At 44.6% G+C, this 25,586-nt stretch overlaps 1 protein-coding gene across 6 annotated transcripts; it reads right to left on the minus strand.

The window, feature by feature from the left end:
• On the minus strand, window positions 1-25,586 carry LOC106577937 (solute carrier family 12 member 6). Of its 6 annotated transcripts, none has more exons than XM_045701496.1 (27): window positions 25,333-25,586; window positions 23,766-23,808; window positions 22,945-23,172; window positions 14,794-14,888; window positions 14,547-14,675; window positions 13,987-14,133; window positions 13,670-13,724; window positions 12,395-12,525; window positions 11,914-12,155; window positions 11,439-11,557; window positions 10,954-11,133; window positions 10,711-10,875; window positions 10,321-10,419; window positions 9,889-9,946; window positions 8,627-8,801; window positions 8,382-8,500; window positions 8,164-8,262; window positions 7,214-7,333; window positions 6,421-6,525; window positions 6,030-6,198; window positions 5,576-5,771; window positions 5,158-5,327; window positions 4,915-5,046; window positions 4,485-4,610; window positions 2,168-2,439; window positions 1,874-2,007; window positions 1-1,641 (listed from the first exon to the last, which is right to left on the minus strand). In XM_045701496.1, the coding sequence occupies exons 3-27, from the start codon at window positions 23,162-23,164 to the stop codon at window positions 1,550-1,552; spliced, it is 3,549 nt and encodes a 1,182-aa protein (XP_045557452.1). In that variant the 5' UTR covers window positions 23,165-23,172; window positions 23,766-23,808; window positions 25,333-25,586; the 3' UTR covers window positions 1-1,549. The 6 variants fall into 6 exon arrangements, with proteins under 6 accessions (XP_045557452.1, XP_045557449.1, XP_045557450.1 ...); XM_045701493.1 differs by having other exon boundaries at window positions 14,794-14,891; XM_045701494.1 differs by lacking the exon at window positions 23,766-23,808.

A 25,586-nucleotide genomic window follows, 5' to 3' on the forward strand; every position in this document is an offset into this window, starting at 1 on the left:
TTTGTACTTAATAAATATTATACTTTAATGTAAACTCCAACTAGTATACAATGTCTATGATTTATGGACAAACTACAGTAACATATTTGTTGTTTTATTCAAATAGGTTACATTTTTGTAAAGATTATTTTTTAATAGACCAGAGAATTTAATCCAGACTCATTTCGGTAATGACACTTTCCCCAAAACTAGACATCTTATTCCTCAGAATGACAGTTGATTTTTGAAGATGCATCATGGTTTTGTAATTCAATTTGGTACAGACATTTTAAAACTGGTTTAATGATAATGACCCAAATACAGATCAGAGACCAGGAGGCTATTATAACTTATCATCACAAAACCTGGGTACTATTTAAAATGTTTCTTCTTGAGCGTCTGTCTGCTTTAGTTTGCCTGGTTGGAGACACCAATACCAAACGTTGGGTTTGCATGTTTTGGCACTATTCTGTTGGTTCCATCAAGCATAGCTCAAGTATTGAAAATGATTTCAAATAGTATATGAACCCAAGTCCATTCTCTGTCTAGCTCTAGCCTACACAATGTACATACATACATACATACATACATTACATACAACGTACACATTTTCTCACACTCGTACCACACAATCCACTCATCTGCGTTCCAATAATCCATACTATGTAGAATGCATGGCTTCACTCTAGCATGCTAGACAAGTGGATTTTGGAAGAGAGCGCCTGTCGTCGTTTACTATAACTAACCCCTGAGTCACTCAGTGGAACACTCACTGTTTCACGGTGTTCTAGATTCTATGTAGATGTTCTAGGACGTGCTAGATTCTATCTAGATGTTCTACAATGTTCGAGATTCTATATCGATTTTCTAGATTCTATATAGATCTTCTAGAATGATCTCGATTTTATAATGATGTTCTAGATCGATGTTCTAGATTCTATATGGTCTGTCTGTCTACTAGATTATGACTATCATCCATTGGTCCACACACGCTCATACTACACATTGTAAGTCTAAAATCACACCGTATTCCCTATTTAGTGCAAAAGTAGTGCACTATGGGGAACATGGTGCCATTTGGGACATAAACACTGGTCCCTGATCCAACTGCTGTATATTATTGTGCATTATGTGGAAGGCCAGGAGTTTTTCCTGACCATGTGACCTGATCAGGGGGAAAACTCAGGGCCCTAGTTATCAGCTATAATCAGGACCAGGAGTTGTGCTGGTCTAGTCACGTGGGCTGGTCCTTTTTGTATTATATGTTGAGATGAATATCTCTCATACACTTAGACACACACAGACACACATTATGAGAACTCTCGCTCAATGTTCACTTGAGGAATCGTGTTGGCTTTTTGTAGCTTGTCTTTAGTGGAATGGGGAAGCCTAGGAATAATGACTGACAGCGGAGAGATGGGAGGAGTTTATCCAAGCTGAAGCCAATGACAGTCCATCTTTGCGCTGTCTGACAGAGGGGCCACACCTCCAGGGCTCCTTAGCCCCACCTCCCTTAGCATTCTCTTCCACGTGATTGGCTGCTCTGACATAGCTGGTTTGTGTGAGCAAATCAGGAGTAGATGGTGATGACTTCACTTCCTCCACCCCTGACCAATAGGACGCGTTCCAATCCCTCAGTTAGAACTTCCAGAAATTCCATATCTGACCATCGGTTAAGGACTGGTCCACTGTTTGGAAACGTTTTCTCAATAACAATAAAAAAAGAATACTGTAACTACTACTGCGTCTATTATAGCTATGACAGAACACACAGCTATTGGTTCATTTCCAATTCACTCAATTAAGGAGGTGAAAAATAAATCGATTGAAATGGAATTGAGTCCAACCCTGGTACACAGGAAGAGAAGCACAGTAAACAGGAAGTGAAGGATACAGTTTTCGTCTCCGGCTGGGTTCCGTGGCGGTCCCGGCATGTTGAGCAGGACCAGCCGAGCATCATGGGATTTGTTGACGATAACCTCGTTGAGCTTGACAGCCGTGTGCATCCGCCGCACGTTGGAGTGGTCCCTGGGAGACAGACATCATTAATAACAACAATCATCAACATTCATCCGTTTGTGTGTGTCTCCGTTCAAGTGTGTGTGTGTCCACGCGTGCGTGTGTCTCCATGCGTGCATGCGTGTTGTGTGTCCGTGCGTGTGTGTCCATGCGTGTGTGTGAGACTTACGGCCTGATACTGAGCATATCTCTGAAGCCCTCTGGCGTACTACAGCCGGAGTGTGTAGCTCTGTACTGCAGGGCTTTCTCCTTAGTCCAGGTCATGTGGACTCGTCTGTTCTCCGAGGCTGACATCCCTCCATCCCTTTCCCTTCCTCCGGCTGCTCCTCCTCCCTTTTCGGCATTTCCTGTGGGCCCTCCACCCCCGTCGGTGTCTTCATCGTCGTCAGAACCAATGCTGGTTAGCCGAAGCATGGAGTTACGATCCTTTACCAACTGGGCCTGGGGGAGAGAATGTGTAACACACGTTTAGAAATCCTCTCTCCCCCTCCCTCCCTCAGAGAGAGATACACCTACAAAAGACACTCAGTCACTGAGTACAGGGTAGGGCTGGGCGATATAGCCAATCGATTCGAATTTTTGTTTTAACGTGATGTTCCAAATGCCTTAATCAAGGTTATTTTGTAATGTTTGAGCATTCTGTCTTTTTGGTCTCGTCTCCTTTGGTGCTGTGTGCCTTCCCACTAGCACATAGACACCAAGCCCCTCCTCCTCCTGTGCACCTTCCCACTAGCACACAGACACCAAGCCCCTCCTCCTCCTGTGCACCTTCCCACTAGCACACAGACACCAAGCCCCTCCTCTCCTGTGCACCTTCCACTGACATAGACACCAAGCCCCTCCTCCTCCTGTGCACCTTCCCACTAGCACACAGACACCAAGCCCCTCCTCCTCCTGTGCACCTTCCCACTAGCACACAGACACCAAGCCCCTCCTCCTCCTGTGCACCTTCCCACTAGCACACAGACACCAAGCCCCTCCTCCTCCTGTGCACCTTCCCACTAGCACACAGACACCAAGCCCCTCCTCCTGCCACTCACAACAAAAAAATGATAAAGATCACTTCTTCCTCTCTGACAACAAGGAGTTTAAACTCACTATTTGCGTTTGAGGTTTGGTCCAACAGAATGGGTCACATGGACACCTAAACACTTAGACATTATTTTACTGTAATAGACTTGAAATTTCCAACAATACCCTTTTTATGTCTCAACTCCCAAAATGTAGAACAGAGCAGACCCTACTAAGACGAGAGTATCAATGAACATGATTGTGGAAAATGAATGGTCAGGTTGTCGCGTGCAGCATTGCAGTAACACATACCGCTAGCAGGATGTTAACCACAGACTGTTATGTGCTAGTTGTCTAGTCTGGGTTTTAGAAATGTGCAATGACAATAAAAAAAACACATTTATATAAGGAATTGGCAACTTGTCCTCATTCTGAAAAATAAGCATCTTATCCAGGTAGGCTACTTGACTGAAATATCTAAACAAAGTGAACAGGCTATGTTGTTCAAACAGTGAGAGACGGACTGAAGGGCGTATTCATAACAGTTAGACCGTTCTACCTTGTTAGCAAGCAAATAGATCCAAGTTGACTAGACTTTAAATATATAGATCAGCTGGTTACTCAATAGCACGTGGTTTTGTGCATGAGAGATGAGACCGGTGTTCATTTTCTAGAATGCTTGATACCATTAGTGGACGTGCATTGTGCATGGTTACATTTGTAAGAAAATTGGCATTTTCATATACAGATTTAAAGCCAGATCAGTAATTATTGCAAAAAAGCAGGTTAAACTATTTTGATCAAATAATTAAATTATGAATGAGTCTTATGGTTGTGGAAGGCTTATATTTAGCCTAGGTATAATTTTACAAACCCCAAATTCATTAGATTATTCCTGACTGTCTGAAATTCTGTGTATTGACCTTTAATTGTGAAACAAAGGCTATTTAGAGAAACCGTAAAAAATATTGAGGTATATATTTTATGAAATCAGCCATAAGTTTGAACAAATTTTAGATATGATTTTTTGGCCATATCGCCCAGCCCTATTATATGGTCATATTCATTAGGGCACACCATAACAAAACATTTTGGAACGGAAAACAAAAACAGGTGTTTCTTATTAGACAAGTTCAGGTCATCCCCTCCCTGTTTCAGTCCGTTTTCTCCCGTTCGGTACCTAATGAATACGACCCTGATACACACTCTCCAACACAGGACAGCTTACGTCTAGCGACATTAGCAATATGTAGGCTGCAGGATAGGGTAGGGCATTATTTGTGGACTACGTAGTCTACGAGACAGTTGGGAGTCAATTACTACTGAGCAGACAGCAAACTTACTTCATCTACACTCCAGCGAACTCGCTAAGGAAAACAACAATAGACAGATGAGGTGAAGATGAACGCTCGCACACACTCTTTCCGCACACACACACACGCGCGTATGGAAACAGAACTATGAAACAAACACACTTGTTGAGGCCTCCGCACCTCTTTCTCTCGGTCAGACTTGGACAGCCTCATCTGTCTGAGCATCTGAGATCTCTGCTCCATCATCAGAGTCCTCTCATAGGTGTAGGCTGAGATGTCACTGTTATGCTAGGAGGAGATAGGAGAGGGGGGAGGGAGGTGGAGAGAGGGGAGGGAGGAGATAGGAGAGGGGGAGATGGAGATAGCAGAGGGGGGTGAGAGGGGAGAATAGGGGGGGTAGTGAGGAGAGAGGAGAGAACGACAGTTTCTCATGGGTCAAATGAACAAAGCCTAACAGATAGCTATTAGCTAGTGATCAATATTGGAATCAAAAAAGATTTCTTGATCATCCGTACGCTACGGCATTATTACATGAACGTTTGAGTAAAGTGCGTGGGCCTCAAGTTATTATTGGGTCTATACAGAAACCTACCATCTCCACCACTTCAACATCAGCCTCTATGCGGAGGTGGTAGAGGAACGTAGCCAGGTCCTTCTTCATCTGAATAGAGTTATCCTCCATCTGAGCCACTGTGAAGATACGCATCGCACACTTACGCCACACCTGGGGACGGAAACACGACAATAACGTCAGTTACATACACGTGTACACAACCTTTCTCTCTACGAGAAGGTGATGATATGACTAAATGATATGACTGAATATTTCTCTGACCTTGTGTTGCCTCAGCAGGAAGGGCAGTAGCATGAGCATGCCCCCGTCGTGGACGATCCACCACACGTCAATGTATCCCTCCGCGCACGGCTCGCTGTTGCCGGGGAACAGAGAGATGTTCTTGGGCACAAGTAGGGCCAGGTGGGCCGCTGTCGTCACACGCACGGTGTCTGGAGGAAACACGCACACAGAGAGAGGGGGCGCTGTTTATTCAAACCACCACGTCTCAAAGTTAGATGGCAGGTAGTCAACTTCAAAAGGCCAGTTGCATTGTTTGACAAACAGATGGCAGTAAATGGTACCATTCAATGATTCCCACTTGCTTTCCCCCGTCTCTCTCTTTCGCCTCATGACTTTTGCCTTGAAGCCTGATGAGAAAGCGCACATGCACACCTCTCCTCTCCTGTACTGTACTCACTGATAAAGGTCTTCCAGGACTGTGGATCCTCACTCTGCCTCCAGGCCAGGGGCCAGCCCATAACCACAGTGTTGTGCCTCATCCCTCCTAACCCACTGGACTGGATCATGTGACTGATGCCCTCCCTGGCCTTGTTAGCCACAATACACTGACAGAACCCTTTCACCTTCTCCTTGTCCATCTGGTGCTTCAGAGTCTACGGGGGGGGGTGAATAAAGAGCAAGAAAATAGGGAGAGAGAGAGCAGGGGGAGGGATAGTGAGAGGGAATGGAGAGAGAGTTGTTATAACACAATACACCTACAGATCCATCAGGTAAGTCTGAAGGAGAAAGACAAAGTTAGAAGCCTGAAAGAGGGGAGAAGAAGAGGGGCGGAAGTCAGAAGAGGATTTAAAAAAAAACATTTTTAGAGAAACGCACCAAGAGTGCTAGACAGAGAGAAAAGAGAGACCAACCTGTTCTGCAGCCAGTGCCTCTCCGTAGCTGTGGAGGTAGTTTCCAGTGATGACGGTCCCTACAATGGTCAGACCTTTACCTGCCTTCAGCTGAGATGCAAAGGTTAGCAGGCGGGGAGACTTGACATAGGCATCCTCATCTAACTTCAATAGAACTAAGAGCTGGGGTCTGGAGGGAGAGAGAGAGAGAGATTGTAAAGGTGTGACATTGGGTGTATATACATGGGTGGTTGTGCATGAGTTGCTGTTAACGGTATACTGCTATACTTTACCTCCAGTTCTAGGTGTGTATAGACAGCTGTGTGTGTGTGTGTGTGTGTGTGTGTGTGTGTGTGTGTGTGTGTGTGTGTGTGTGTGTGTGTGTGTGTGTGTGTGGTTGTGTCTACTATACCTCCAGTTCTTGGTGTGTGGTGGTCCCTCTTCCAACCTCAAGAGGGCGTAGCGAGCAGCGCTGAGGGACAGACCCCGGATACCATCTCCCCACTCCTTCTCTGCCCTGGAACACACACAAGAAGACAACTCAGAGATTCATACACACACACACACACACACACACACGAAGACAACTCAGAGATTCATACACACACACACAAGAAGACAACTCAGAGATGCATACACACAAGAAGACAACTCAGAGATTCATAAACACACAAGAAGACAACTCAGAGATTCATAAACACACACACACACAAGAAGACAACTCAGAGATTCATACACACACACACACAAGAAGACAACTCAGAGATTCATAAACACACAAGAAGACAACTCAGAGATTCATAAACACACACACAAGAAGACAACTCAGAGATTCATAAACACACACGAAGACAACTCAGAGATTCATAAACACACAAGAAGACAACTCAGAGATTCATACACACACAGAAGACAACTCAGAGATTCATACACACACAAGAAGACAACTCAGAGATTCATACACACACAAGAAGACAACTCAGCGATTCATAAACACACAAGAAGACAACTCAGAGATTCATAAACACACAAGAAGACAACTCAGAGATTCCTACCCCACACTTTGTCTAAATATATTAATCTTCCTTTTGAATTATGAATGTAACACCTCCACAAAATATATAATTGGATTTCTGTGACCTCCATTCACACAAGCCCACACACACACAACTGGTTTGTTCCAGTAGGTCCCCATGGAAACCTACCCGTGGTACTCGATGTATTTGTAGATCATGCCAGCAATCACTATAGCAACAATAGCATAGTACCATGACGATATGAACATCAGCGCCAAGCAGATGATCATACCCAAAAATGACAAGGTCCTAGAGAGAGAGAGAGATAAAATAATCAATCATCACGCAGGGCTCAACATTAATGCTTGCCCTCTTGTCCGGGACAAGTAAAAATAACATTATGAGAAGTTTTTATTGTCGGACAAGAAGAATGGACAAGTAAAAAAACAAAATATCATACAATAATCACAATGATCAGAATGGGATCAATTGTAATGTTGTAATATTTTATAGGCTACCAAGGGTGGTCAACCACCCGGCAGGAGAGTCTTAAAGGGCCAGGGTTGGATTTTGAGACAGGCTTGAATATGCAGAGAAGCCAATGGACAGAGCGTAGCCTACATCTGTCTGATTGTCTATGGCAACACGCAACACATTTTAGTTTGTAAAGTGGTTCCTTGCATCAAACATTGATGTAAAAACGCTTGCTACAGACCATATAATTTGTGACTAAAAAAGTTCATGTCAAGCCCTGATCGGACTTGAGAGAGAAATAGAAAATAATCAATCACACTTGAAAAGTTCTTCTCCATTTATAAAAAGTTGATATGTAAATAGAGTACGTGTGTGTGGACGTGTGTGTGTGTGTGGACGTGTGTGTGTGTGTGTGGATGTGTTTAACTATACTTGTGGGGACCAGAAGTCTCCACAAGAAGAGTAAATAAACAAAAATTTGACGAGGTCCCCACGAAGTCAAATGCTATTTCTAGGGTGTTTAGGGTTAAGGTTAGAATTAGTGTTAGGTTTAGGAGCTAGGGCTAGGTTTAGGGTACAGGTTAAGGAAAATTGGATTTTGAATGGGACTGAATTATATGTCCACACAAGGTTAGCTGTGCAAGACTGTGTTTGTGTGTGTGTACCAGTGGTAGTAGGAGAAGCGTGGTCTCCAGTTGGGAGTTCTCAGCAGCGTCTGCAGAGCACAGGCCAGGTTCACAAACAGATAGCACATCAAGAAGAACCTACAGAGAGAGGGAGATGTGGGACTCAGGCTGCACTGGATCAGCATCCATACACTCAGACCAACAAACAATCTCACACACACACACACACTTTCTCTCTCCAAGAAACACACACTCACATGGAGAGGATGGGTGCAACCAGGTCCAGAGAAGCAATGAGGATTCCCAGCTCAGCTATCAGAGCTGTCAGAAGCAGAGCCCAGGTAGGCTCTCCATTAGCCTTGCCATGACCAAACACCTGGACGGAGAGAACAGAACATCAGAGCGAGAGAGATACAGAGAGGAGTGAGAGAGAAAGTGAGAGAATGATAGAGAGAAAGAAGAGCTATATATACACACTACAACACTTGTTTATCTATCTCACCCTGAGGAAAGGGATGATGTTGTCCTTGGCGATGGCCTGGAGGAGGCGGGGAGCGCCCGTCAGTGACTGGAGGCCAGCGCCGCACGTCGAAAAGAAGGAGCCAATCACAATGACCCAGGGGGAGGGCCAAGACAAGGTGCCCACTACCAGGTTTCCCTTTACAGAGTCTCCAAACCTTCAGAACAACAGACAGGTCAGTTAGTGTGACTTCACTGAGTCTCCAAACCTTCAGAACAACAGACAGGTCAGTTAGTGTGACTTCACTGAGTCTCCAAACCTTCAGAACAACAGACAGGTCAGTTAGTGTGACTTCACTGAGTCTCCAAACCTTCAGAACAACAGACAGGTCAGTTAGTGTGACTTCACTGAGTCAAAACCTTCAGAACAACAGACAGGTCAGTTAGTGTGACTTCACTGAGTCTCCAAACCTACAGACAGAAAGACAGGTCAGTTAGTGTGACTTCACTGAGTCTCCAAACCTACAGACAGAAAGACAGGTCAGTTAGTGTGACTTCACTGAGTCAAAACCTTCAGAACAACAGACAGGTCAGTTAGTGTGACTTCACTGAGTCAAAAACTTCAGAACAACAGACAGGTCAGTTAGTGTGACTTCACTGAGTCTCCAAACCTACAGACAGGTCAGTTGGTATGACTTCACAGTCTCCAAACCTTCAGAACAACAGACAGGTCAGTTAGTGTGACTTCACTGAGTCTCCAAACCTACAGAAAGACAGGTCAGTTAGTGTGACTTCACTGAGTCAAAACCTTCAGAACAACAGACAGGTCAGTTAGTGTGACTTCACTGAGTCTCAAAACCTTCAGAGAGACAGGTCAGTTAGTGTGACTTCACTGAGTCTCCAAACCTACAGACAGTTCACTGAGTCTCCAAACCTACAGACAGACAGGTCAGTTGGTATGACTTCACAGTCTCCAAACCTACAGACAGAAAGACAGGTCAGTTAGTGTGACTTCACTGAGTCTCCAAACCTTCAGAACAACAGACAGGTCAGTTAGTGTGACTTCACTGAGTCTCCAAACCTACAGACAGAAAGACAGGTCAGTTAGTGTGACTTCACTGAGTCTCCAAACCTACAGACAGAAAGACAGGTCTCCAAACCTACAGACAGACAGGTCAGTTAGTGTGACCACAGAATGTGTCCTAAGAAGGCCAAGACACACATCAATTTCAGTTTACTTCCTAAATTGACTCAATTTACTCCACCCTGAAACACACACACACACACACACAACAATATACTAACTTGTCTCTGAGCACCACTCCTTCGATGCAGGCTCCAAACAGCACCACACTGCTCAGGTCTGGCCAGGCCACTCAGGTAAATAACCCACTAGTCACATCACACCTGAACCATAACACAACTCTGTACCAATATCAACCCATTACCAGACACAAAGCACCATGCAGGTGTGTGTAACTAGAATGATTCTAATTCTATGACTAGGACAGAGTTTACATGTGACATTTTCAATTAAAAATACAAAAGCTTTGTTGTCCTTGGGTGTCTGAAATTGCCCCCTAAACCCTACACACCGCACTACTTTTGACAAGAGCCCTAGTCAAATGTAGTGCACTATGTAGGGATTAGGGTGTCAATTAGGACGCAGCCAGAGTTAATATGAAAGATATTCTCAATTCAAAATCCGAAAGCTTTATTGTCCACAGTGAAGGATACAGACGAGGGAGGTAGTGAGGATGGCCATAATGGTTCCTATGGGGATGGAGCGCTGAGCGTCTTTCAGGTCCCCAGACCGGTTAGAACCAGCCATTATACCTGGAGGGGGGAGAAGGGGAGGAATAGTGAGGAGGGAGAGAGAGAAAAAAAGAGCGAGCGAGAGAGACAACAGAGTTGGTGTATGAATCTATGACAAATAATTTTACAGCTGGATCAGCCTGTCCCAAGTCTCTCCCTACCCCTCGCCTCTGTTTCCGCAGAGCTGTAAGCACTATGGTGGGAGCTCCACCACTGCACTGCTTCTACCGATTCAGATCTACAAACATCAAGAGGTCCAAGGGGATCGGGAGGTACTGGGATCAGGAGAGACGGAAAGAGGAGGAAATATACCTGTGACTGAGGGGAAGAAGATTCCCACCAATAGCGTGAAGGAGGTGGTGATGTCAGCGAAGACATAGGGCAGCCGATTGGTGGGTGGGTGGACAGGTCTGGGCGAGGGGAGTGACCCTTTCTCCAGGACGTCCCCTTTACTGAGGTAAACACTCCATATGTTCTCTATGGAGAGAATACTAATTATTAGAGAGAAAGAGAGCGAGAAAGAGAGAGAGCGTGAGAGACAGAGAGAGAATGTACCTGTGATAACTCCACTGGACAGGCCTGGTATGCCAGGTATCTCAGAGATGTTGCTGAGGTTAAAGTAGTAGTCACAGGAAGCGTTGAGGTCTGGGCCTTCACAGAACTGCAGCCACAGGGCCGTGGTCGCCTCAGAGGAGGGCAGGGAGGGATCAAAGGTTGACGGCACCGTGCCATTTCCTAGAAGAATTGGTTGATTAGTTGATATTGGGGACGATAATGAACAAGCGAGCAAAGAGGTGGAGAATGAGGAATTCTAACAGTGGTCGAATGGCAGGCAGATCTAACACCTTCAAAGCCTTGAATGGCCTGTTAGGCGTGATTGATTAAGGCTTCAGCAAATGAGCCGCAAGTGGGCGTGTCCCATAGTGAGATGTCAAACAGAATGGACCGAGAGAGAACATGAGGGTTAACATAAAAAATGTTTCTCATTATAATTGACTATGGCATTTTTCCAAATTGAAAGGTAATATTGACGGTTTTACCAGCGAGTGTGAGGTTGGTATCCACAGGTCTGGGTGGTTCTTTGGGCAGGGTGGTCTTGGCACAGGGACTATCATGGAGGATGTGTCCTGACAGGGTACGGTTACCCAGCATACACACCCTGAGGAGGAGGGAGGAGACGATTAGAGCACGGGATTGGTCAATCACAGAGATGACAGTGAACGGATTGGTCGATTAGGGCATCAGTCAAGTTTAAGTGTTTGGCAGTAAGAGTGGTGTGAAAGTCTTGAGAATGGGTCAATAAGGGTACGTGTATGTCTCAATGAGAGTGGTTACAACGTTCTCAGGTTTCTCACTGGTGTTACCGGCAGTGAAAGTGTAAATCAGGCATGCCAATGGAAACACATCAGTTTAGTTTCTTGTTTCTTTGCGACTAAAATGCGACCCATAATCAACTCCGATTACACCATGAATCTGTCAATCAAACCGCTCTACGATCACAACGGAGGAACTCACGGGAAAGTGGGCGGGCTGAAGGCGGAGACCAGCGCCCCGGTGTAGATGGACAGGATGGAGATGATGACACAGGCCAGGAAGACGGATGCCAGCTTGTTGACATATTTGACACCGACAAAGACCAGTAACGCCATGAGGAGGAGGAAGATTGATCCGTAGACCCTCATGTTGTTCAACATGGCTGCTCCCTCACCGTCCAGACTGCTGGAGACAAAGATGGCCGCCCACGGGGCAATGTACATCTGGGGGTGGGAGGAGAGCGAGAGAGGGTAAGATAACAGACACGCAAAATCAAACGATATATTGGATTGGTGAGGGTGAGTAGATGCTGGAGTTTGTCATGTGAACACTTATACAGACAACATGAACATGACAACCATGATAATGAACGTCAGAGTAATTTGATGGCGGTTATAAATGATGGTTCTAATGAGGATGACAGTGAGGAAGAGGAGCGGGCGACAAAGGCTCTCCCACCCACCAGCAGGATCTCGATGGCTCCCAGGATGTACATGGCCCCGGCGAATGTGGTGCCCAGGTAGAAGCACAGCCCCACCGCCCCCCCAAACTCTGGCCCCAGAGAACGACTGATCATGAAGTAGGAACCACCAGCTGGAGAGGAGAGAAAAGGGGGAGAGAGAGGGTGGGGGAGGAGAGATTTGGAAGAGAGAGAGAGAGAGAGAGAGAGAGAGAGAGGAGGTGGGAGGAAGGAGAGGGTAGGAGGGAGAGAAGTAAAGAGAAGAATGAGTGTTATAGTATCATTATGGGCGTTATGGAAGAGAAAAAGAGAGAGAAGGAGAAAGAAAGAAAGTAGAATAGTACAGTATTATGATAATGAGAGACAACACACTAAGATTGTACCAATAAGCATAGGTCCCAAATGGCACCCTATTCCCTATGCAGTGCACTACTTTTGACCAAGCCCATAGATGAGGGAGGAGATCAATGAAGGAAATGTAACTTTGCAGATAGAAGCAGGGATTTTGTCTTGACATAGAGCCCCTTACTGATTCTAACTACAATGTTGTCAGATGGAATAGTTCAAATCAACTAAAATTGATTTGCTTCATATTCAAATATCACAAGAATATGTTAGAATTGTTCAACGACAACTTTGACATTTGGGATATTTCCGGCGTGAGTGTTGTTTCACTCAGAATTAGAATGATTTTATTATTCATTATTATGTGTGTATAATTACTCATTCTATGTCTATGGTTTTACTAGTGGTGAATGGTATTGCTGGGTGAGGACACTATGTCTCAGTGTGTACAGTCAGAGAGGGGAGAGGCAGATCAGACGTTAGAACGAGCAGACAAACCTGACCTGGGTTCAAATATCATTTGAAATCATTTCAAATAGTTTATCTTTATCCTGCCTGGCGCAGTGGAAGCGATAGAATGGTTGGAAAACTGCCAAACTCTGCCCACCCGGCAGTTCAGGCAGACTAAACCAAAAGCTACAAGTATTTTTAAATACCCAGGTCTGACACATACATACATCACTGAGACAGAGTTGCAAAATTCAGATCACTTTTCCAAAATTCCTGACAACCTGGGAATTATGGAGAAAGTAACCAGCATTTTTAAACCATAACAAACATTAAACATACACATGGATGACAACAACACAGAGGGATGGAGGGAGAGAGGAATGGATGGAGGGAGAGGGATAGATGGATGGAGAGGGATAGATGGAGGGAGGGGTGGAGGTAGGGAGAGATGGAGTGAGGGAGGGAGATGGATGGAGGGAATACCTGGTACAACTCCATTGGTGGCGATGGCACTCATTGAGATAGCAGTCAGTAAAGTCTGCAGAATGAGAGAGGAGCAGTAGCTGTATCATGCATATATCTATACACATAAAGATACACTCACTAATCACTATCTACAGGGCACTGCTCTTAACAGGCCTGTTTCAATTATCTCCTGTTCTCTTATCTTAAACACTTTCTGGCTAAGTGTCTGCTAAATGACCAAAATGTAAAAATGTGTGTGTGTGTGTGTGTGTGTCTGCATCTGTCCGTGTGTGTTGCCTCTACTGTGTGTGTGTGTGTGCGTGTGTTATCCTCACACAGCAGCAGCATATGAAGACGATGCAGAGAGCCTGCAGCACACCGGCAGTTCCCACCACCCAGGTGAGACGCAGGAACAAGATCACCCCGAAGATGTTCTGCAGGCATGGCAGGTACACTCCCATGAACGTACCCATCTGGGGAGACTGGGATAGACACACAGGAGAATAGTGATCATTAGTGCACAACGTAACAAAAATATGTTCTGCAGACAGGGCAGGTACAACCCCATGAACGTACCCATCTGAGGAGACTGGGAGACACAAATGGCATTAGATATGAGGGTCCTGTTCATTAGTAAACACTGTAGCAAAGCATTTTCCAAATAATAAAAACTCCTGATCATATCCATGACATGCTAGGTGTGATTATATTAGGTCAGACATTTTACATCCCTGGGTCTATTCTCTTCTACAGTACCTATACGGTGGTGTAAGTCAGTGCAGTAACAAGGGAGTCAAAAGTACAACCTAAAAGCATAGCGCTTAGATATTACTGCCAGGGGTCCAAGTACTATGCCAGGGCATGCCGGGAGTTAAGGAGTCAGAGTGGTGTGTACCTTGTGGGCCTTTCTCTTCTCTCCTATGCTCTCTGCCTCCTCGTGCTCCCTGGCCCCCTGGGTCAGGTTGGTGTAGTTGGCCAGACGGTTGAGGAGAGAAGATACCTTCGGCCTAGTGTCCATCTCCTCCTGCAGGAGGGGGAAGGGGGGGGGCAAGGAGAGAAAATAGGAAGAGATGAACACATGATGAGACAGTCATAAAACAGAGTGCATCAAACACTATTTATTGATTGATTGATGCTCTAACCTCAAAGAGAGCCAAGTTTCGGTCGTAGAAGTCATCATCGTCCACCCCATGACTGTTGTTGATGTAGACATTGGACATTTTGGAATTGCCATCTCCTACTGAGAGAGAGGGTAGATAGAAAAGGAGAGAGTGAGAAAGAGAGGAAGAAGGAGAGAGAGAAAGAGAGAGAGAGGAAGAAGGAAAGTTATACCTCCGTCAGCAGGGCCCTGAATCAGCACTCTCAGTTCCCTCTCCTCTACCACCAGGGAGGACACACAAAAAACACACACACACACACAGGGATGATCGTTGTGACACCCTTTTCTCACGCATTGCTACACATACACACAAACATCTAAACTCAGCAAAAAAAGAAACGTCCCTTTTTCAGGACCCAGTCTTTCAAAGATAATTCGTAAAAATCCAAATAACTTCACAGATCGTCATTGTAAAAGGTTTAAACACTGTTTCCCATGCTTGTTCAATGAACCATAAACAATTAATGAACATGCACCTGTGGAACGGTCGTTAAGACACTAACAGCTTACAGACGGTAGGCAACTAAGGTCACAGCTATGAAAACTTAGGACACTAAAGAGGCTTTTCTACTGGCTCTGAAAAACACCAAAAGAAAGATACCCAGGGTCCCTGCTCATCTACGTGAATGTGCCTTAGGCATGCTGCAAGGAGGCATGAGGACTGCAGATGTGGCCAGAGCAATAAATTGCAATGTCCGTACTGTGAGATGCCTAAGACAGCACTTACAGGGAGACAGGGCGGACAGTTGATCGTCCTCGCAGTGGCAGACCACGCGTAACAACACCTGCACAGGATTGGTACATCCGAACATCACACCTGCGGGACAGGTACAGGATGGCAACAACAACTGCCCGAGTTACACCAGGAACGCACAATCCCTCCATCAGTGCTCAGACTGTCCGCAATAGATTGAGAGAGGCTGGACTGAGGGCTTGTAGGCCTGTTGTAAGGCAGGTCCTCATCAGACATCAACAGGCACAAACCCACCGTCGCTGGACCAGACAGGACTGGCAAAAAGTGCTCTTCACTGACGAGTCATGGTTTTGTCTCACCAGGGGTGATGGTCGGAATCGCATTTATTGTTGAAGGAATGAGTGTTACACCGAGGCCTGTACTCTGGAGCGGGATCGATTCGGAGGTGGAAGGTTCGTCATGGTCTGGGGCGGTGTGTCACAGCATCGTCGGACTGAGCTTGTTGTCATTGCAGGCAATCTCAACGCTGTGCGTTACAGGGAAGACATCCTCCTCCCTCATGTGGTACCCTTCCTGCAGGCTCATCCTGACATGACCCTCCAGCATAACAATGCCACACTACTCGTTCTGTGCGTGATTTCGTGTAAGACAGGAATGTCAGTGTGCTGCCATGGCCAGCGAAGAGCCCGGATCTCAATCCCATTGAGCACGTCTGGGACCTGTTGGAACGGAGGGTGAGGGCTAGGGCCATTCCCCCCAGAAGTGTCCGGGAACTTGCAGGTGCCTTAGTGGAAGAGTGGGGTAACATCTCAAAGCAAGAACTGGCAAATCTGGTGCAGTCCTTGAGGAGGAGATGCACTGCAGTACTTACTTTTGATTTTGACCCCCCCTTTGTTCAGGGACACATTATTCCATTTCTGTTAGTCACATGTCTGTGGAACTTGTTCAGTTTATGTCTCAGTTGTTGAATCTTATTTATGTTCATACAAATATTTACACATGTTAAGTTTGCTGAGTTTACAAATACCAATACATTTTAGTCAGTTAGCACACGCCCTTTTCCAGAGTGTATAAGACATTAAGAAAACTTTCCTAATATTGAGTTGTACCCCCATTTGCCCTCAGAACAGCCTCAATTTGTCGGGGCATGGGCTCCACAAGGTGTCGAAAACATTCCACAGGAATGCTGTCCCATGTTTCCCACAGTTGTGTCAAGTTGGCTGGATGTCCTTTGGGTGGTGGACCATTCTTGATAAACACGGGAAACTATTGAGTATGAAAAACCCAGCAGTGTTGCAGTTCTTGACACAAACCGGTGCGCCTGGCACCTACTACCATACCCTGTTCAAAGGAATTTAAATCTTTTGGCTTGCCCATTCACCTTGAATGGCACACATACAGAACCAATGTGTCAAAAGTCTTAAGGATTAGAAATCCTTCTTTAACCTGTATCCTCCCCCTTTATCTACAATGAATGAAGTGGATTTAACAAGTGACATCAATAAGGTATCCTGGCTTTCACCTGGATTCACCTGGTCAGTCTGTCATGTAAAGAGCAGGTCTTCCTAATGTTTTGTACAGCCTACGCAGCAAACAAAACCGTCACAGGTAACACAACCGCCACAGCAAACACATCATCCCCAGAATACACAAAGGTAGCCTTATGTGTGTACCCCTGGGAAGGGGTCTCTCCCCCTCTCCCTCCAGATAGTGCTCACCTGAGGTGTAGGGGTCTCCCCCCCTCCAGATAGTGCTCACCTGAGGTGTGTGCGTGCGTGTGCGCGTGCGTATCCCTGCATGTGTCTGATGGAGCAGAATGTGATATGAGGAGTTAATGTGTAATGTGAATGAATCCAGTCTGTCAAATTCTATTACTGCTTTGTGGGCAAGACCGACTAAAAATAACCATCTCTGCACGGCTTGACCTTCCTTGAAATAACACAGCTGCCTCACTCTCTCCACTGCTTTTGTCTGTTAGGACTACTCAGCCAGTACACTGCATCGTCTCAGCAGTGTTTGTGTCTGCTTCGGTAGATCAGCCTGTGCAAGTCAATTCCTAATCGATTTGTTGCGTTTCGTTTCTCCTTTCTTGATATAAATAACCAAAGCGTCACCCTCGGTCTATAAAGTGTTCATGAAATGCTTGCTCGCCTGCACACTACCATGGCTCGGAGATACAGGCACTCTCTCTCCCACACAACAGGCATTCTCTCTCCCAAACAACAGGCATATACACACACACACACACATACATACATACATACATACATACATACAAGTATGTGGACACCCCCTTCAAATTAGTGGATTTGGCTACTTTAGCCATTACTGACAGGTGTATAACAAATAAATGAAAATACAAATTTAAAAACAATTGAGCACACAACTCCATATTAATGTCCATGACCTTGGAAATGAGACATTTGACGAGCAGGTGTCCAAATACTTTTGGTCATGCAGTGTAAATAGACAGACAGGGCATGAATGAGCATTTGGAATTGATGGCTTCAAGCATGAATCCACAAGGTTTTACACTGTAATCTCTGGACTTTAGAGATGCATTAAGGAAATACCACTGGCTTATGCAGACATCATATCTGATATGTACAAAGGCTCTTTTCTCCAAGTTACATGTGGGAAGCAGCTAAAACGAACCAATCCCACTCAGGGTTAGCATAGAACCAACTGCTGTCAACTTCATCCTAGCCATCAACCAGTGGCTGAAATGGCTATGCCAGCGTACCACAGCCCATGGGTGGTCACTGAACCCAGTACAGGGGAATGGTGATGATGTTCAGATCTCCTCCAGAGAGGAGCATGTTATCAAAAACATGCTCTCTCGCACAGATGACTTTTAGAAATGGTCTGGGCTGGAAGTGAAAGACAGTAAATGTGCAGGCTTGATATGATTGACATTTCCCCTCTGACTGTGGTCAATGAGTTAGCGGCTGTGAAAAAGGTGGCCCTTGCAAAGATTCAACATCGGTTTGCCAATGTACAGTTGAAGTCAGAGGTTTACATACACCTTAGCCAACTACATTTAAACCCAGTTTCACAATTCCTGGCATTTAATTCTAGTAAAATCTCCCTGTCTAAGGGTCAGTTAGGGTCACCACTTTATTTTAAGAATGTGAAATATCAGAATAATAGTAGAGAGAATGATTTTTCAGCTTTTATTTCTTTCATCACATTCTCAGTGGGTCAGAAGTTTACAAATACTTAATTAGTATTTGGTAGCATTGCCTTTAAAATGTTTAACTTGGGTCAAACGTTTTGGGTAGCCTTCCACAAGCTTCCCACAATAATTTGGGTGAATTTTGGCCAATTCCTTCTGACAGAGCTGGTGTAACTGAGTCAGGTTTGTAGGCCTCCTTGCTCGCACATGCTTTTCAGTTCTAGGATTGAGGTCAGGGCTTTGTGATGGCCACTCCAATACCTTGACTTTGTTGTCCTTAAGCCATTTTGCCACAACTTTGGAAGTATGCTTGGGGTCATTGTCCATTTGGAAGACCCATTTGCGACCAAGCTTTAACTTCCTGACTGATGTCTTGAGATGTTGCTTCAATATATCCACATATTTTCCTACCTCATGATGCCATCTATTTTGTGAAGTGCACCAGTCCCTCCTGCAGCAAAACACCCCCACCACATGATGCTGCCACCCCCGTGCTTCACGGTTGGGATGGTGTTCTTTGGCTTGCAAGCCTCCCCCTTTTTCCTCCAAACATAACGATGGTCATTATGGCCAAACAGTTCTATTTTTGTTTCATCAGACCAGAGGACATTTCTTCGAAAAGTACAATCTTTGTCTCCATGTGCAGTCGCAAACCGTAGTCTGGCTTTTTTATGGCAGTTTTGGAGCAGTGGCTTCTTCCTTGCTAAGCGGCCTTTCAGGTTATGTCGATATAGGACTTGTTTTACTGTGGACATAGATACTTTTGTACCCGTTTCCTCCAGCATCTTAACAAGGTCCTTTGCGGTTGTTCTGTTCTCGCACCAAAGTACGTTCATCTCTAGGAGACAGAACGCGTCTCCTTTCTGAGTGGTATGACGGCTGCGTGGTCCCATGGTGTTTATACTTGCGTACTATTGTTTATACAGATGAACGTGGTACCTTCAGGCGTTTGGAAATTGCTCCCAAGGATGAACCAAACCTGTGGAGGTCTTGGCTGATTTCTTTTGATTTCCCCATGATGTCAAGCAAAGAGGCACTGAGTTTGAAGGTAGGCCTTGAAATACAGGCACAGCTACACCTCCAATTGACTCAAATTATGTCAATTAGCCTATCAGAAGCTTCTAAAGCCATGACATAATTTTCTGGAATTTTCCAAGCTGTTTAAAAGGCACAGTCAACTTCTGACCCACTGGAATTGTGATACAGTGAATTATAAGTGAAATAATCTGTCTGTAAACAATTGTTGTCCTAAATCGGTAGATGTCCTAACCGACTTGCCAAAACTAAAGTTGGTTAACAAGAAATTTGTGGAGTGATTGAAAAACAAGTTAATGACTCCAACCTAACTGAATGTAAACTTGACATCAATTGTACCTCTCCCACAGAACATTCTGAGGGAAATTAATAACAAAACTTGTCAAGTGTTGAGAAAATGGCTATGCTTAAACACACACACCACATGTGACATTATCTTCCTGAAATAAATGGTCTGGGTGTTCCGAATGTCCAGTGGATTTACACTGCTACCAGACTGACTAACCTGTCGAACACGCTCAACAGTGACAACGCGACAGTCAGCCAAAGTCTCCCTCCTCCTGGACTAGGAAGGTCCCACTGGCCAATGACACTAACGGACAACTTCCTGGGCTTCATTAGGAAGGCCAATGGAAAACTGGACACTCGTGCTGCAGGCTTTGGAGTCTGGTCAGTCCTCAAGGAGCTGTACAACCGGATTGGAGCTCAGATGGACACAAACTGACACACAGACCACAGGAAGTTGGTGGCACCTTAATTGGGGAGGACGGGCTCAATTAACCTGTCTGGGCTAGGGGGCAGTATTTTCACGGCCGGGTGAAAAACGTACCCAATTTAAACAGGTTACTACTCTGGCCCAGAAACTAGAATATGCATATTATTAGTAGATTTGGATAGAAGACACTCTGAAGTTTCTAAAACTGTTTGAATGGTGTCTGTGAGTATAACAGAACTCATATGGCAGGCAAAAAACTGAGAAAAAGTCAACCAGGAAGTGGAGGATCTGAGAATTGTAGTTCTTTCTAGTCCCTTTCGAAACTACAGTATCCGTGGGTTTACGTTGCACTTCCTAAGGCTTCCATTGGCTGTCTAAAGCCTTCAGAAAGTGGTTTGAGCATTGTCCTGTCACTGGGCAGATAATAGGAGCTCCGTTTCTGAGTGGACTGCCTGGCAACAAAGGGATTGGATATGCGCGGTCATGCGAGCGCGCCATTCCTTCTTTTTCTTCTTGAATGAATATGCTATTGTCCGGTTGGAATATTATCGCAATTTTACATAAAAAATACCATAAAGATTGATTTTAAACAGCGTTTGACATGCTTCTAAGTACGGTAATGGAACATTTTGACTTTGTCTCTGGTTATGCCTTTGGATAAGTGATCTGTACGCACAAACAAAACGGAGGTATTTGTACATAAATATGGATTATTTCGAACAAAAACAACATTTCTTGTGGAAGTAGCAGTCCTGGGAGTGCATTCTGACGAAGATCAGCAAAGGTAAGAGAATATTTCTAATACTAATTCCGAGTTTAGGTTGCCCCGAACTTGGCGGGTGTCTGTATAGCTCGCCGTGATGGCTGAGCTATGTACTCAGAATATTGAAAAATGTGCTTTCTCCGTAAAGCTATTTTAAAATCTGACACAGCGGTTGCATCCAGGAGTAGTCTATCTATAATTCTTTAAATAATTGTTATACATTTTGTCAACATTTATTATGAGTATTTTTGTAAATTGATGTGCACATTCACCGGACGTTTTGGTGGGAATACATTTTCTGAACATCACGCGCCAATGTAAAATGCTGTTTTTGGATATAAATATGAACTTTATCGAACAAAACATACATGTATTGTGTAACATAATGTCCTAGGAGTGTCATCTGATGAAGATCGTCAAAGGTTAGTGCTTCATTTAGCTGTGTTTTGGGTTTTATTGACACATGTCCTTGCTTGGAAAATGGCTGTGTGATTATTTTTGTCTATGTACTCTCCTAACATAATCTAATGTATTGCTTTCGCCTTTTTGAAATCGGACAATGTGGTTACATCAAGGAGAAGTGTATCGTTAAAATGGTGTAAAATAGTTGTATGTTTGAGAAAGTTTAATTCTGACATTTTGTTGTTTTTGAATTTGCCGCCCTGATATTTCACTGGCTGTGTCCCGCTAGCGTCCCATGTAGCACATAGAAGTTAATGGTTTCAACGTGTTTGATGCCATTCCATTTGCACTGTTCCAGCCACTATTATGAGCCGTCCTCCCCTCAGCAGCCTCCACTGACGCAGACTGAGACAGTGACAACCTGTGATGCAGTTGTGTTGTCGTGGAGGCTTCTGTCACCCATGACAACACTCCTCTCTATCAGACAGATGCAGCTACGGCACCTCTGGACTGGCCTGAGGCTGCTGGGGAAACTTGCTGCTCTGGTCTGTGCTGACAACTCTGTCTTCCATTCCATGTACCAGCATACTGCCAGTGACGAGGACATTCTGACATTTACTGTTAAGGCGAGGCTGTAAGTTCTACCCAGAAAACACAACCTAACACTCTGGTACCCTGCAAACCATGATCCTTCTGTGTTTTACAACCAGAGTTAAATGTAATGGAGTCTGTTGCACATGTTGTTAAGGTTGCCCTTCATACAAAGGCATGTACATTGCAAGACGTGACCGCCTTGTCGACCTGGTAGCTACTGAGGTGAGAAAGGTGTTTCAAAGCATTTCAAATGTGTGCGTGCATGTCTGCTTCTTTAGTTCAGCCTGTGCCAGTTCATTTCCTGTTTGATTTGTTGTGTTTCTTTTCTCCTTTCTTGATATAAATAACCAAAGCATCACCAATGAGATAACCTAGCTGAGACTATTTCTGGAGCCAGTAATTGCTTATTAACAGTGAGACTACTATTGTAACGTAGAAGCTGATTCTGTCCAGAAGAATGATTGAGAGTACCCTGCCACTAGAGGGTGACATCACAAACAGTTGAGCAATTAGGCTAACAGTCCAAAACAGGGTCATGTTCATTAGGACATGCAATGGGACACTTTTTGCAATGGAAAACAAAAATAAGGGCTGCTTATTAGACAAGCCCAGACAGTCCATCGCTGTTTCAGTCTGTTTTTTTTAAATGTTCGGTGCCTAATGAACACAACCCATTAATAACCGAAAGTTGTCAACTTGTTGCGCACGCACACACACACACACACACACACACACACACACAAAGTGACATGTCACCTTGCTCTGTGTTGGTCCTGTCAGGCGTCTCGTTTTCACCAGTTGTGGTGAGCCCTCCCGACCCCTCGCTTAGCGGTTCACTGCGGTTCACACTCTCCCGCGAGCCAAAACGTACGTGGCCGCGGCCGCTGGACCGGGAACTGATGTCCGGCGAGGTGTCCGACAGTCCCGGGAGGTCCTCGGCCTTGGTGGGCGTCACCGTGAACCGTACCGACGCCATTATTGGGTCTTGGAGGAATGGGGGTCAAGGGTTAGAGGTCAAGGGTCACCAACTACGCTAGCTCGGCTAACCAATACTAGGCTAGCCCACACTAGGCTAAATTAGCTAGGCTAACCTATGCTAAGCTAACGTTCAAGTGACTGTGCAGGGACAGCTACTAGACTTGAATCTGCACTTCCCCATTGAATTGGACTGGTTTCAATGGCATATGTGGGATGAATGTCATGAGATATGTGTGCCTTTTTTCCATTTGATGAATGTGTAATGGTTTAACATAGAGCCTACACTTTAAAATTGTAAACAAATGAATTAGGTTGAAGAGTAAACTGTGTCTCTAAGAATATATATTTTTAACTTCCTCTTCAGCTTTCAATTCAGGTTTTATATTTTTTAAAAAGAAGTAAAGTTCCCTTTTCACTTCGATTAATATTATTGCTTATTCAGAAACTGGATTTGTACGGTGTGTTCATACATGCCCACATGACCTGACAATGAACTTAATAATACTGGCTATCAATATGTAGGCCTAGTGTCAAATCTGCCTCTGCTCTCGTATTCCCAAGTAAACATAGGTTTGTTTTTTTCTCTGTGTTATATGCACCTCAGTGATAGCTTAGATTTCCTCTATGGATGACAATGAGTGACTAATGATGGATTGATGGGGGGAATAGGGAAGGGTTGAGAACCAAGACAAAAGGAGAGAAAAAGGGAGAAGTCAAAGGAGGAGACATGCATGTCACTCAGTAACCTAACAAAGAGCAGAAGAGAATCATGTGCTTTCACAAACACCTCTCAGGGGAGCAAACTGCAAAGTTAACCAGGTGAGAACACTGACTGAAAAACAGTCTCCTTGCTCAGACTCAATTATGTGAGGTACAAGTACCTGCCAAAATAAAGGAAACAACAACATAAAGTGTCTTCATAGATATACACATGACCCTAAGCATGATGTGACGTTAATTCCTTAATTAACTCAGGAACCACACCTGTGTGGATGCACCTGCTTTGTATCCCTCATTTAACTCAAGTGTTTCCTTTATTCTGGCAGTTACTTGTAGTTCAGTTGAGTAGTTGCTTTGGTGCGGTTTATAATTTAATTATTATACAAGAGCAGTTCCAACCGGTTGGGCCAGCGGCAGCTTGAGCCACATGCGGAGGAACTCATGTCTTTGTGCAGTACTGTAGCTGTATTGTAGACAGCTACTAGCATGTAGAGATGGGATGGTTGCTTGTTATCAGTTTCGCAACATTTCGAGTTGTACTACTCGTCTTATACTAGGCATTTTTAGCTAGACGAGGGTGTGGCAAATTGTTGGGCAATCTTGTCAGTTCTTGAGGTACACATGAACTGAAGCTAGTTAACAGTGCATAAAATTATTTTAGTCTCATAGCTAGTTGCAACCTTGGTTGCCTACCAATGAATCTATACAAACGGTGGAGACAAGGACCAGCATCTGTATGCGACTGTTGAATTGAACTGCATCCGTTTAAATAATGAACGCTTAGCAACTAGTTGGAGCGTATGTAAAGCGAAATAAGATTGTGTTCACGGAGCAAGACTCATCAAATGTTCAGATGGAACATACTGATAACGTTACACCTACGTGCACTTGCTTGAAATACCGTATGACGAGCTAGCTAGTATCGGTTGTGCTAACATTAGCTGGCTGGCTAACTAGTAACTACCCTTAACCGTTAAGCCAATTATAATTTCTAGCTAGTTCGAACCAGCCAGGGAAAATTGTCATATCAATATATTCCAAACCCGCGGTTGAAATACATTTAGAAAAAAATTGTCTGTATTTAAACTACAACTAGCATGGGTAGCTAGCAGTAGCGTTTTTGTTGGCAAAACGATGCGGCATGTCAACAATGTATTAGCATGTCAATCAATGTATGCAGGCAGATGTTCCGAGGGAGTAAATATTTTCTTTCTGGAATTACACAACATAATATGCACGGTAATTTGTGTCAACTTTCAAGTCATGGTATCGAAATAAACTAGACGAACACCCTACTACGTTTGTTTTGCTTATCATGAAAGGATCCCCTCAACTCGTTCAGTACATTAGCTACTTGTCGGTATCAGTCGACTGTCCGTTGAATTTACAGTGGTACAGTAGCTAGCTGTTAGCCACGCTGCTAAAGTGTGACAGAACTCCACGTACCTTGCTCAACGGCTAGAAATTGACAGAATTCTGCTGCAACTTCACGGCAATATTTCAAACAATATACATAGCGCGTATATAGTACTCTCGTGTCCCTTGTATCCAGCTGTTTGGCTTGCTAGTGCTTCTCAAAATGAATTGAAACCATAGTAGCTCCATGCATGTACTCGCCTCATCCTTTATTGTCGGCACTTTGTCCAACAGTCAGAAACGCGTGCCAGCCCCCGCCTCTCAATACCTCTTTCGCTTGCCGT

Source organism: Salmo salar, chromosome ssa18 (genome assembly GCF_905237065.1).
Source record: "Salmo salar chromosome ssa18, Ssal_v3.1, whole genome shotgun sequence".
Taxonomy (NCBI): domain Eukaryota; kingdom Metazoa; phylum Chordata; class Actinopteri; order Salmoniformes; family Salmonidae; genus Salmo; species Salmo salar.